Raw genomic sequence first — 12450 nt, forward strand, 5'->3', positions numbered from 1 at the left:
TTTGGTGTGTTGACCCTGGCTGGATGCCAGTGTCCCACCAAAGCTGCTCTACCACTCCCCTCCTCAGCTGGACAGGGGAGAGAAAATATAATTAAAGGCTTGTGAGCTGAGATAAGGACGGGGAGGTTGCTCACCAGTTACGGTCATGGGCAAAACAGACTGACTTGGGGGGGAAAAAATATTACCATTCAAATCAGAGTAGGATAATGAGAAATAAAACCACATCTTAAAAACACCTTCCCCCCACCCCTCCCTTCTTCCTGGGCTTAACCTTACTCCTGATTTTTTTTTTTCTGCCTTCTCCCTCAGAGCAGCGCAGGGGCACAGGGAACAGGGGTTATGGTCAGTTCATCACCCATTGTCTCTGCCACTCCTTCCTCCACAGGGGGAGAGCTCCTCACACTCTTGCCCTGCTCCAGTGTGGGGTCCCTCCCACAGGAGACAGTCCTCCATGAACTTCTCCAGTGAGAGTCTTTCCTGTGGGATGCAGTTCTTCACAAACTGCTCCAATGTGGCTCGCTTCCATGGGGTGCAGTCCTTCAGGTACAGACTGCTCCAGCGTGGGTTCCCTGCAGGGTCACCAGCCCTGCTAGCAACCCTGCTCCAGCTTGGCCTCCTCTCTCCATGGGGGCACAGGTCCTGCCAGGAGCTGCTCCAGTGTGAGCTCCCCATGGGGTCACAGCCTCCTTTGGGCATCCATCTGCTCTAGTGCAGGGTCCTCCCTGAGATGTAGGTGGATATCTGCCCCACTGCTAACCTCCATGGGCTGAGGGGCACAGCCTGCCTCACCAGGGTCTTCGCCACAAGCTGCAGGGGAATGTCTGCTCCAGTGCCTGGAGCACCTCCTCTTCTTCCACCGACCTTGGTATCTGCAGTTGTTTCTCTCATATTCTCTCTGTAGTTGCTCCCCCCCCCCTAAATTACATTATCCCAGAGGTGCTACCACTGCCACTGACTGGCTCAGCCATGGCCAGTGGCAGGTGCATCTTGGAGCCATCTGGCATTGGTTCCATCAAACATAGGGGAAGCTTGTAGCAGCTTCTCACAGAAGCCACTTCTGCAGCTCCCCTGCTACCAAAAGCTTGGTGCACAAACCCAATACATTATTATAACTCTTATCTGCCAGGAAGAGTAAGTCTTTCTTCCACTCTACTAATGGGGTTTTGCCATCTTGTTTTAGACACGAAATCGTTTTGAAGGAACAAGGTCAGAGGTAGAGGAGCTCATGAACAAGATCAGAAGAAATCCTCAGGAACACAAAAGAGCAAATCACTTCACGATGGAAGGTTATCTCTATGTACAGGAAAAAAGTAAGGTGTATTTTTGTAGTACCCGTATTGTGCATACACGCAAGTCTTATTTCTGCAGGTAACATAAACGTGCAAAGAATGTACAGTTTATTGAACAGTGTCATCTGAGTACATGTTCAAAGCCCCTAATGGCAGCATTACTGTGGCTTATAAAAAGATCATGGTGCTGGAAGCATGATGGTTCTTAGCAGAGGTGACGGAACCCTGGGCAGGGCCAGGGGTGATGGTGACCACTTCTGTGCAGGGCAGCCCTGGGGAGTGCCAGTGCCTGGCCTGGCACTTTGCATAGGAGGATATTGCTTCAAAGGAGGGATGTTCCACTGGTTGAGTGGAAAGACTTGAAGTCCATGTAACCCAGCAACTGGGCATCGCTCTATGTCTATTGTACGGGTCAAGGGTACTCATCCTACCTGACCATCACAGCAGAATGGTGGGCGCTCATCTGAGAGCCAAGAGCCCAGACTGCAACTCCAGCTGGGAGGTCTGCACCATCTACCCCAGCCATGGCCAATGTCTCCAGCCAGATGGAGCTGCTGAGGGGAGAGGCCACAGTGCAGACCTCAGACTGCAGGATGTGCCCAGACCTTTCTTCTGGGGCAGGGACTGGCAGCGGACCTGCCTGCAAAAGGTGTGCCCAGATGAAGGACCTACTGCAGCAGGAGTCTGAGCTGGCTGTGTAGCATCGGTGAGGCTGAGAAGGAGCTAGATAGCTGGTTCCAAGGACAGCCTACAGTGGACCCAGAGCCCACAGCCAAACAGCCAAAACCTCCCCCACCGGCACACACAGGAGGGAGGGCAGCCAATAATGCAGAAGAATGGAAGACTAACAGAAGGACCTGCAGGAGGAAGGGACTTCCCTTGGAGCCTGAGGCACCCTTGCAGAACCACTTCGTTGCTCTGCCAACCGAAGAGGAGACAACAGTCACATCGGGAGAGACGCTGGAGCTGAGTAAGGCAGCCTGGTCTGCTCCTCGTGTGGCAGCCGACATAACTGAGGAAAAGCGATGGGCGATAGCAGTAGGTGACTCTCTTCTGAGAGGTGTGGAGGCACCTGTGCTGACCTGATGTGCTTTCTAGAGAGGTGTGCTGCTTACCGGGGTCTCACATCAGGGGTGTCACTGAGAGTCTACCAGGCCTTATACAGACCACTGACTATTTGCTGCTGCTGCTGTTTCATGCGGCACCAGTGATACAGCCAGGAGCCGTCTGAGGGGCATCAAGGAGGATTACAAAGCCCTGGGAGCACAGTAAGGGACTTTGAAGCACAGACAGTTTTTTTCATCTATCTTCCCAGTCAAAGTGAAAGGGTTTGTAAGGACCAGCTGAATCTGGCAAATCAACAAATGGTTGCAGGACTAGTGCCACAGTTACTTAGAACATGTGGCTCACTGTGAGAATCCTGGGGGCTGATGAGGTTCATCTGACAGAGAAGGGGAGACCAGCACTGGTCAAAGGCTTGCCAAGCTGGTGAAGAAGGCTTTAAACTAAAGCTGCTCGGGGAGGGGAATCTCAATCCATCCTATTCCTACCAGTTTGGTGCCGGTGCCAGCAAGAGATGCCTGGAGAGGAATTGCAGGGCAGCAGGAGAGAACACCTGAAGAGCAGCACAAGGGAATTCTAACTGCTCCAGCCAGTAAGTCAGGTTCACTGGGGACCCAACTCAAATGCCTCTATGTAAACACATGTAGCATGGGAAATAAACAAGAGATGCATGTACACCTGCAGGGCTACAATCTGACTGGCACCACGGAGCTGTAGTGGGATGACTTTTATGGCTGGAGTGTTGGAATGGAAGGATACAGGCTCTTTAGGAAGGAAAGTTGGGGGCAAAAAGGAGGTGGTGTTGCCTTCTATGTCAGCAACCAACCGGAGAGCATGGAGCTCTACTGGGGATGGATGAGAAGCCAACTGAGCAGAGTTTATGAGTCGGGATTAAAGGGAGGGCAGGGACAGATGACATTATAGTGGGGGTCTGCTACAGGTCACTTGATGCTAGTCAGATTGTAGCCCTGCAGGTGTACATGGTGTCCTCTGTAGACAGGAGCTGCCTCACCTTCACAAGCTGTGATCCTCATGGGGAATTTCAACCATCTTGATATCTGTTGGAGGGACAACACAGCAGGGCATAGGTAATCCAGGAGGTTATTGGAATGTGTTGATGATGATAGCTTCCTTCTCCAAGTGATAGAGGAGCCAATGAAGAGAGGTGCTATGCTGGGCCTTGTTCTCACCAAGAAGGAGGGGCTGGTGGGGAATGTGAAGCTCAAGGGCAGCCTTGGCTTCAATGACCATGAAATAGCGAAGTTCAAGATCCTTAGGGCAGTGAGGAGGACATACAGCAAGCTCGCTGCCCTGGACTTCTGGAGAGCTGACTTTGGCCTCTTCAGGGATCTGCTTGGTAGAGTACCATGGGATAAAGCCCTGGAGGAAAGAGGGATCCAAGGAAGCTTGTTGCTATTCAAGGATCACCTTCTCCAAGCTCAGGAGCCGTGTGTCCCAACAAAGACTTAAGCTGAGAGGCCTGCATGTATGCACAAGGAGCTCCTAGACAAACTCAAATACAACAAGGAAGCCTACAGAGGGTGGAAGCAAGGATAGCTAGCCTGGGAAGAATACAGAGAAACTGAGTAGCCAGGGGTCAGGTTAGGAAAGCTAAGGCCCTGATGGAATTAAATCTGGCCAGGGAAATCAGAGACAACAAGAAATGTTTCTATAGTTATGTCAGTGATAAAAGGAAGACTAGGGAAAACGTGGGCTGTCTCTGGAAGAAAATGGGAGACCTGCTTATCGGGACCATGGGGAAGGCTGAGGTACTCAATGACTTTTTTACCTCTGTCTTCACCGGCAAGTGCTCCAGCCACACCGCCCAAAGTCGCAGAAGGCAAAGGCAGGGACTGGGAAAATAAAGAACTGCCCACTATACAACAAGATCAGATTCAAGACCATCTAAGGAAGCTGAAGGTGTGCAAGTCTGTGGGACCTGCTGAGATGCATCTGTGGGTCCTGAGAGAACTGGCAGATGAAGTGGCTAAGTTGCTATCCATCATATTTGAGAAGTTGTGGAAGTCTGGTGAAGTTCCCATGTGCTGAAAAAGGGGGAACATAACCCTCATTTTTAAAAACGGAAAAATGGAAGATCTGGGAAACTACAGGCCAGTAAGTCTCACCTTGATGCCCGGCAAAATCATGGAACAGGTCCTTCTGGAAACTGTTCTAAGGCACATAGAAAATAAGGAGGTGATTGATGACAGCCAACAGGGCTTCACTAAGGGCAAATTGTGTCTGACAAATTTGGCGGCCTTCTACAATGGGGATACAATGTTGACAGATCAGGGAAGATTGTCTGGTGTCATCTACTTGGACTTGTGCAAAGCTTTTGACCCTGTCCTGTATAACATCCTCTAAATTGGAAAGACATGGATTTCACAGATGGACCACTCAGTGGATAAGGAGTTGGCTGAATGGTTGCACTCAGTCAACAGCTTGATGTCCAAGTGAATACCAGTGAGGAGTGGTGTCCCTCAGGGGTCTGTACTGGGACCAGTGCTGTTCTAACATCTTTGTTGGCATCATGGATAGTGGGAACGAGTGCACTGTCAGCATGTTTGCCAGTGACAACAAGCTGTTGTGCAGTTGACACGCTGGAGGGAAGGGATGCTGTCCAGAGGAACCCTGACAGGCTTGAGAGGTGGGCCTGTGTGAACCTCACAAATTTTCAGCAAGGCCAAGTGTAAGGTCCTGCATGTGGGTCACTGCAATCCCAAGGACAGAGACAGGCTGGGTGGAGAATGGGTTGAGAGCAGCCTTGAGGAAGGAGACTTGGGGGTGCTGGTGGATGAAAAGTTCAACATGGCCCAACAACATGTGCTTACAACCCATCCTGGGCTACATGAAAAGTAGTGTAGCCAGCAGATTGAGAGAGGTGTTTCTCCCCCTCTGCTCTGCTCTCCCTGAGACCCCAACTGGAGTGCTGCATTCAGCTCTGGGCCCCCCAACATACGAAGGACATGGACCTGTTGGAATGAGTCCAGAGGAGGGCCACAAAGTCTGGAGCACCTCTCCTATGAAGGGGTTGTTCAGCCTGGGGAAGCAAAGGCTCCAGGGAGACCATACAGCAGCCTGCCAGTACCTATAGGGGACTTATAAGAAAGATGGGAACAGACTTGTTAGTAGGGTCTGTTGCAATAGGCCAAGGGGTAATGGCTTGTAACTGAAAGAGGGTAGATTTAGATTAGATATTAGAAAGAAATTCTTTACTGTGAGGGTGATGAGGCACTGGCATGGGTTGCCCAGAGCAGCTGTGGCTGCCCCATCCCTGGCAGGGCTCAAGGCCAGGCTGGATTTGAGCAGCTTTGAGCAGCCTGGGCAGGTGGAGGGTGTCCCTGCCTGCAGGTGTGTAGGAACTAGATGTTCTTTAAGGTCCCTTCCAGCCCAAGCCATTCCATGACTTTATGAATTGGAGGAAATTTTGTTTGATCAAAGGATGTATTTCATATTGTGTTTTAATACCTTACTAATGACTTCCTCTAGAACTGTCAGACATTGTCGTCAGAGCAACATGAGTTATCAAAGTAGCCTCTGAAAACTGGGCTAGTTTGGTATGATGAAATTGACTGTCATTTCCTTGGTTCAACGATATGCTTTCATTACCTGATTGTGATCATAGGGTCAAATAAAGCAGGCTATATGCTAGGTAGCTAGTGTTGAAAATCTTGCTGTGGAGGTGCTTGTCACACAAATCATATCCTGTCAATATTTTGAACAATTATAAATCTTTCTCACTCTAGTACAAAAACCAAGTAAGATGCAGAACATCTACTGCTCGAGGAATGACCACAAAGTAATTTATTTTTGTATGTTTTTTTTTTAAATCATTTTGCATAAATCATATTTTGTTGATGTGTGCCCTTATGGAAATTTTATTTGCTTATGATGAGAGATTTTACTTTTGTGATATTTCATTGATTACTGTTGAAGTAAAGACTTCTGTAAAATTTTTCATGAATTGTGGACACTGTAACATTCTTTATGGAAACATCGGTATTACAGTGTTCAGGAATAAATTTTAAGAGAACTAGCAGTAAAAAATAATAAAAAAGTTATTTTGTGAGATCAGTTCACTCGTCTTGGTGGTCATGAGCTTTAAAATCAGCTTAAAGGATTCAGAAGAGGTGGGTGTGCCTGAAGATGAGTTGCGGAGGAGCAAGGCAGTGAGACCTTCCAGGTTAGGAGCAGTGAAATCCCCTGTTAGCTGGAGCTACTTGTGAAGGGCTTCCCTGATAATCTGGGGCAGAGTCCTTCAAAAGAGAAGAGTCCTTTGCAAAACTTTTTCTAAAAAAAGTAAATTAGTACAAATGAGGAGATACAGTGGGTCAGAATCCAAGCTTTAACAGTTAATATTATGGTGCAAATCTGAATAATAGTGTATGCAGTAGGTTGGGCTCTTAAGGAAGTGTGTTCTATGTAGGGTGTGCACCGATGAATAGTTAGGAGTGATTTTTGGTGTCAGAAAATGTGATCAGACCTTAATCAGTAGATAATGTAGAGCTTACAACACAGGTACATTGATCTGCAGTTACTTAGCTTCCAGTTACCAAGTGTAAAACTAGGTTTCTGTGTTCTGCCTAGATAATGTTTCCAAGGGATATGTATTTTTTAGGGAAAAAATATTTTTTCTGTAGTAGTGAGACAAATCCATTTTTGGATGCGAGGCATAAATGTGAAATACTACATATGTCAGTTTTTAGAATAGTTAGTACTGGTTAACATTTGTATTACTTTGTATTATGTTCTTAATTCACACCTTTGTTTTAAATACTGCATTACTAGGAATTAAGTAGGAATCTTCAGTATCATTTTGGAAAGCAGGAGAAGTAAATACACACACTGGAAAAAGTACGTACTATTCAATGGTTTTGTGTTATGTAGGACCTGCTCCCTTTGGTTCTAGTTGGGTGAAGCACTATTGCACGTATAGGAAAGAGACAAAAAAGTTCACCATGATCCCATTTGAACACAGATCAGGAGGGAAAGTTGTAAGTATATTTTTATATTCTACTTTTATACTTGCCCTGTATCAAGATCAGAAGATGTGTCAAGTACTTTTCCTCTCTACCTCCTTGCCCCCCCTTTTTTTTTTCTTCTTTCTTCATACGATTCGGTCTGGCATTTAAGGACATTAACCTGGAGTTAACAGATGGATTAACAGATAAGGATTCTGTAGACTTTTCAGTTGCTTCCTTTTGGAAGACCAGAGAACATGGTACAAATAACATGCAGTGTTTCATCAGTTAGAATCTGGTTTATCCATGAAGCATCTAATTTCTTTTAAATTATTAATCTGGAAAATATAATAGACATAGAAATATCTTTCTTGCATGCTCCAGTCAGGTTTTTCTTTCAGAGATATAAGTACTAGATGTGGGACTAGAAAAGAGGATTTTAATAGAAATATAATTTGTACTGACAACTGAATGTAATTTCAGATCTCTTATAGCATCTGAAATATTAAAGACCCAAGACTCTGTTGATCTTTAAATGGCTCTAATTCCTATTGAAATAGTTGGGAATTGAGGGTACTCGGCATCTTCACAGATGATGTGTTAAATGAGTGCATTAATATGGGTTAGATATGTTTTGTTGTAAGGAAAAAGGATATCTGAAGCTGGAAAATAATGCTTGAGTCAACATTCCTGTAAATGCAGCACCCTGCCCTGTCTTCCAAAACTGTGAATCTTCAACAAAATTTGAATTTTATCAGGGTATTATATCCCATTAGTTTGAGCAGAGGGGACATGGATTTCATCATTTTGAGGGCTGTATATATTTACAAAACATTGAATTTGGAAGAATCTTTCAAAAGCTCTGGAAAATCTGCCATACTGAAAATTGGTGGTGTTTGGCTTCCTTAATCATTTTAGTACTTCTATGAATGTTTTATCTGATTTACTCTTAATTGTAACTAGCCATTTTGTTAATATAGTATGTGTGTAAACATTTGGCATTCTAAAACACTTACAAAACCATTTTTCTGTATTAAAAGATCTCTCATTTTGAAACCCACAATGCAATTACTCCTTCAGTGACAACCTCCTGTGTCTAGAGATGTTGAATAAGACAAGAAATAATTAAAACGTCCAGTTAATCCTGATTAAATCCTGTACAACTGATGCAGCATTCACAGATGAGTTTATTTGATTTCTGAAATATTAAGGGTAAAATATGATTCTTGTGTTGATTGGTCTTGAAGAAAGGCCTGGTTCTGTAAGACGGATTACAGATAGTAAAGAACACTTACATTGTTCTAGTTACTGTAGCAATAGCCTTTACTATGGAAATTGCTGTGGTTGATATAAAATGGGAGAAGGCTTTTTTTTGCTCATTATGTGCTTATAACATGCAAAATCTTTATAGCAAAATGTTTTTTGTTAGTTCAAATTACTGTGGTACTGTGTCAATGCTGTAAAGTACTAGCTAAAAGGGACTCAATATTTTTTGCATTTATGTCCCATAAATGACCATGGAATTTATGTGCTATTGCACAGACCTGAACGGCAGCCATGAGAAAATTCTTTTGCAAGTGTCAGTTTTCAGTATAGCTTTCGCCATTATTTTAATGTAAATTTAACTTACTTGATTTGTATAGCTGGCTTACTGAAGTTTTCAATTACTGGGTCAAGTGTATAAAATCTTTCTTTTCTCAGGGTGATGGGGAACTCTTCGTCCTTATGTATTGTACCAAAAGAAATATAGATACTATAGACAGGCGATTCTGTTTTGACTTGGAAGCTTCAGACAGGTAAGCTCGTGAAACACACTAGAAAGGACTCTTTCTAAGTAGTAGTTAATGTTACTGTAATACTACTGTTGTGTTTTCTTATTTTTTCAATACCCATTCAGACTGCCAATGGGTAATAGTCACTGGAGGAGCAGGCAAGCCCTGCCATGGCTCACAGGATTTTACTTCAGTTATGTGTAGCAGAAGCAGGGAGGATCTAAACTGAAATGTAGACATTGTCTGAGCTCATAGAAAAAGAAATCATAGAAAAAGTTAAAGTATTATGAATTGCTGTTATTGTTATCAAGAAATGTGGCTTAAATTAAGTACACAGAGCTATAGTGAAAGACTACAACCACAGTAAAAATTCACACAATCATGTTGTATAGACAATATCGTATCACAAGCCTTCTTCTCAAAATGACACGTGGTTGAGGGTTTATGCTGGATTCTTAGATTGAAAATAACACCAGTGGAATTTTGAGGCTCTTTAGGACTGGTGTTGTCATCCAGTGCATCTTGAACATTGTTGCAACTGCCTTTTTGAAACAGCACCATTTTGTTACTCTGTTTCAAAAGAGAAGAATTGCTCATTTACTTTGCTATAAGGGTCTTAATGTATGATAAATACTGCTTTTTGTCAGTGTTGTAGTCTTAATTCATTTATGAAGATGAGAAAGTCCAACTTAATAGGGTACTGCAAATAAATACGGCTGTGGTAATGCCACATTGTTTTGTATCTGTGCAGAACAGGATTATATCTAGCATTAAATGCTAGATACGAGTTAGTGAACTGTTGCTGAGTTTTTGCATTCACCCATTTTAAGCTGTTTTTAACAAATACATTTGCTTGTTACTTATACAAATTAATTACATTGAATATGTCCTGTAGTAGGTCTTCAAGTTTTATGTTTTTCATTTTTTCTAATCAAATTCTTATATGGCCAATGTTGTCAGACCCCTCTGTCCTATGATTGCTAGTGGTCTGCAGATATGTCTGTGATAAGTGTCATGTGCATGTGCACCGCGTTAGGTCAGAGGCTGTGGCTAGCTTCTGTGGCCAGTGAGACTGGCCTGCCTGAGGCATGCCCATTTCTGTAACAAGCAATGGGTAAATGACTGAAAAACTACCACCGCGTCTGAAAACTTCCAGCTGGCATGGCAGATAACCAGATACTCGTTTACACCTCAGGTGGCATTTGTCACAAGTGTACAGCATGGTTTTAACTTGCATTTTTGAATTGAGGAGGGTGTGGCTTAACTATTCTAACACTGTGCCCCAACAGTAGGAAAGGGAGTAAAGATTTAAGGTCTTGACATCAGCTCCTCTTGGGTCAGTGTTGGTCAGTATGAATAACAGATTCAAACAGAGACTGATAAAGTTGCTAAAAAAGTACTGTGAGAAATGTCAGTCTACCCCCCTCTGTGTGTCATCTCTGCTGTGCCAGGGTGTCTGGAGTTTGAACAGAGATGGATGGAGAGCAGTGTTTCCTTCATCCTGCAAAACATTTTTTCATTCTTTTTTCTGGTAGAAGTGGGAAAAAAATCTAATCCATCTTTCTGTCCAGATACAATAGACACAACTGGTCCACCGTGACCTTGATATCAGACATTTTTCTTTTAATAATATATGTGTGTAGTACTGAGATGTTCCCATGGAGATTAGTTCTGTGCTGCAGGCCATTAGCTTGTTTCCTTGGTATCAGTTCAGGGCACACTTATCCCCTTGGCTTGTCCAAGTTAAAAAATAACAGACAGATTGATGACTGGCCATGGGGTTTTCTTTGTTCCTGTGCTGTGGAAGGAGGCAAGATTATAAAATTTTAGGAAGGACTTGCCAGTAGCAAACGTTCAGCCTTGTGTGTGACTTGAGCATAGTTTCAAGCTAGCTGAATATTTACAGATTCCTTTTTTAAAAAGAAAGCCAAGATTATTCTTTTTTCTTTAAATTCTGAAACTTACAAGCATTGAGGGTGCTAGGATCCTGGCTAAATCTCTGGAAATGATGTTTTTTCATTTTCTAGTACTCCATCATGTTTAGTTGAAGGTGACTAGTGGTAAATGTAGAGAAATTTAAGTCTTAAGGAGACAGCAGAGGTCTCTTGAGGCAGGAGAAAGACGTTTTATTGATAAAGAACATTATCCTTCTGAACTACTACTTAGATTTTAATTTAACCAATACAGGACAAGGAAGAGGGAAGGCTTTGTCTCTTTTGACTTTAATTTGGAGACAAATAAATGTTTCATGCAACATATACTGAGTTTGATGTATTGCCTCTAGGTGATACTCTTTGATACCTTGACAGTTGTAATTTTACTGAAAGAAGCAAAGTCTGCCCTGCATAAAAGTAATCCATTTGAATTTTTTTTTTTAACTAGTAAAGCAAGGTAGACAAAAAAAAAAAAAGCCAACAAATAAGCATGTGGGGTTTTTTAGTTAATTTAGCTAATTACTTAGGGTATTTTTTTCTACAGAGTGATTAAGTTTGCATGTTTAAGATGCTTGCAGCTCTGCTTTACTAGCAGACCAGTTTGCGCTGAGAAAAGCTGGTATGGCTTGAGAAGCTGTTTTGGTTACTGTTATTGCTAATAACAATCTTAGCTTGGTTTAGTCATAAAGGTTATTAACTGCAGAAATTATAAGGCAAGGCTTTCATCCCCCACTCTAAGAGCTCAATGTCTATCACTGAGAATAGTAAGAAATTCCATTTGTATGGCTTAATAGTCTCCTTGCTTTAACTAATGAAAAGAGAATGACATGCTTGATTGCTGCCACTTTCCAAAGTTATAGTTGAGTCTCCTGAGTTTAGATTGGTTTGCTAGAGTGTAAGTGCGTGCCTTGTCCTCACATGTTGTCTGAAAAGAGATTTTGAGCAGGAGGTATTTGTACCTATGGCGTTTTATGCTGCAATTAAATTTTATGATTTGCTGAAACTTTTGCCAAGGTGAAATAGAAACATCTCTAGATGTAAAAATATGCACATGATATATAGACTATTACAATTTTAAGTAAAAGTGGGATTTGTACTGGTTTTCTTTGTGCCGCTGTTTTTTAGATAACATTTCCCCCTAGAACTGTTTTGCTACCTGAAGATAGATTTAATATGAGAGAGAGAGAGAGAGAATGTTACAAATCAGTTCTCTATTTCTATCCATCTCTGTATGATGAGATTTACAAATTTGCCAAAAGTATTGGCACACTGAATATAATGACTTTTTTTTTTTAATTCGCAGAAAAATAATTACCCAAATCTGTCCTGCTTCTAACTCTCCTGCTTTCTACACTATGTTACACCGCACAATTATTCTTTTTGGTTTGCTATTACAAAACCAGAAAAGTAGATTTATCTTAATATCTGTTCG

The 12450-nt window shown here is 42.8% G+C and overlaps 1 protein-coding gene across 5 annotated transcripts in view; it reads left to right on the top strand.

Moving 5' to 3' along the window:
- ARHGAP10 (Rho GTPase activating protein 10) overlaps positions 1–12450 on the top strand; it is a 172800-nt gene that overhangs the window by 70769 nt on the left and 89581 nt on the right. For all 5 annotated transcript variants that reach the window (XR_013925736.1, XR_013925737.1, XR_013925738.1 and 2 more), the window contains exons 8-10: positions 1181–1310; positions 7239–7345; positions 9014–9108. Coding sequence is in view for 2 of the 5 variants with exons in the window: in XM_080373733.1 (XP_080229859.1) it covers positions 1181–1310; positions 7239–7345; positions 9014–9108 (332 nt within the window). In the remaining 3 variants the exon portion in view is untranslated. The remainder of the gene's footprint in view (positions 1–1180; positions 1311–7238; positions 7346–9013; positions 9109–12450) is intronic.

The sequence above is a fragment of the Falco punctatus genome (genome assembly GCF_963210335.1).
Source record: "Falco punctatus genome assembly, chromosome: 1".
Taxonomy (NCBI): Eukaryota; Metazoa; Chordata; class Aves; order Falconiformes; family Falconidae; genus Falco; species Falco punctatus.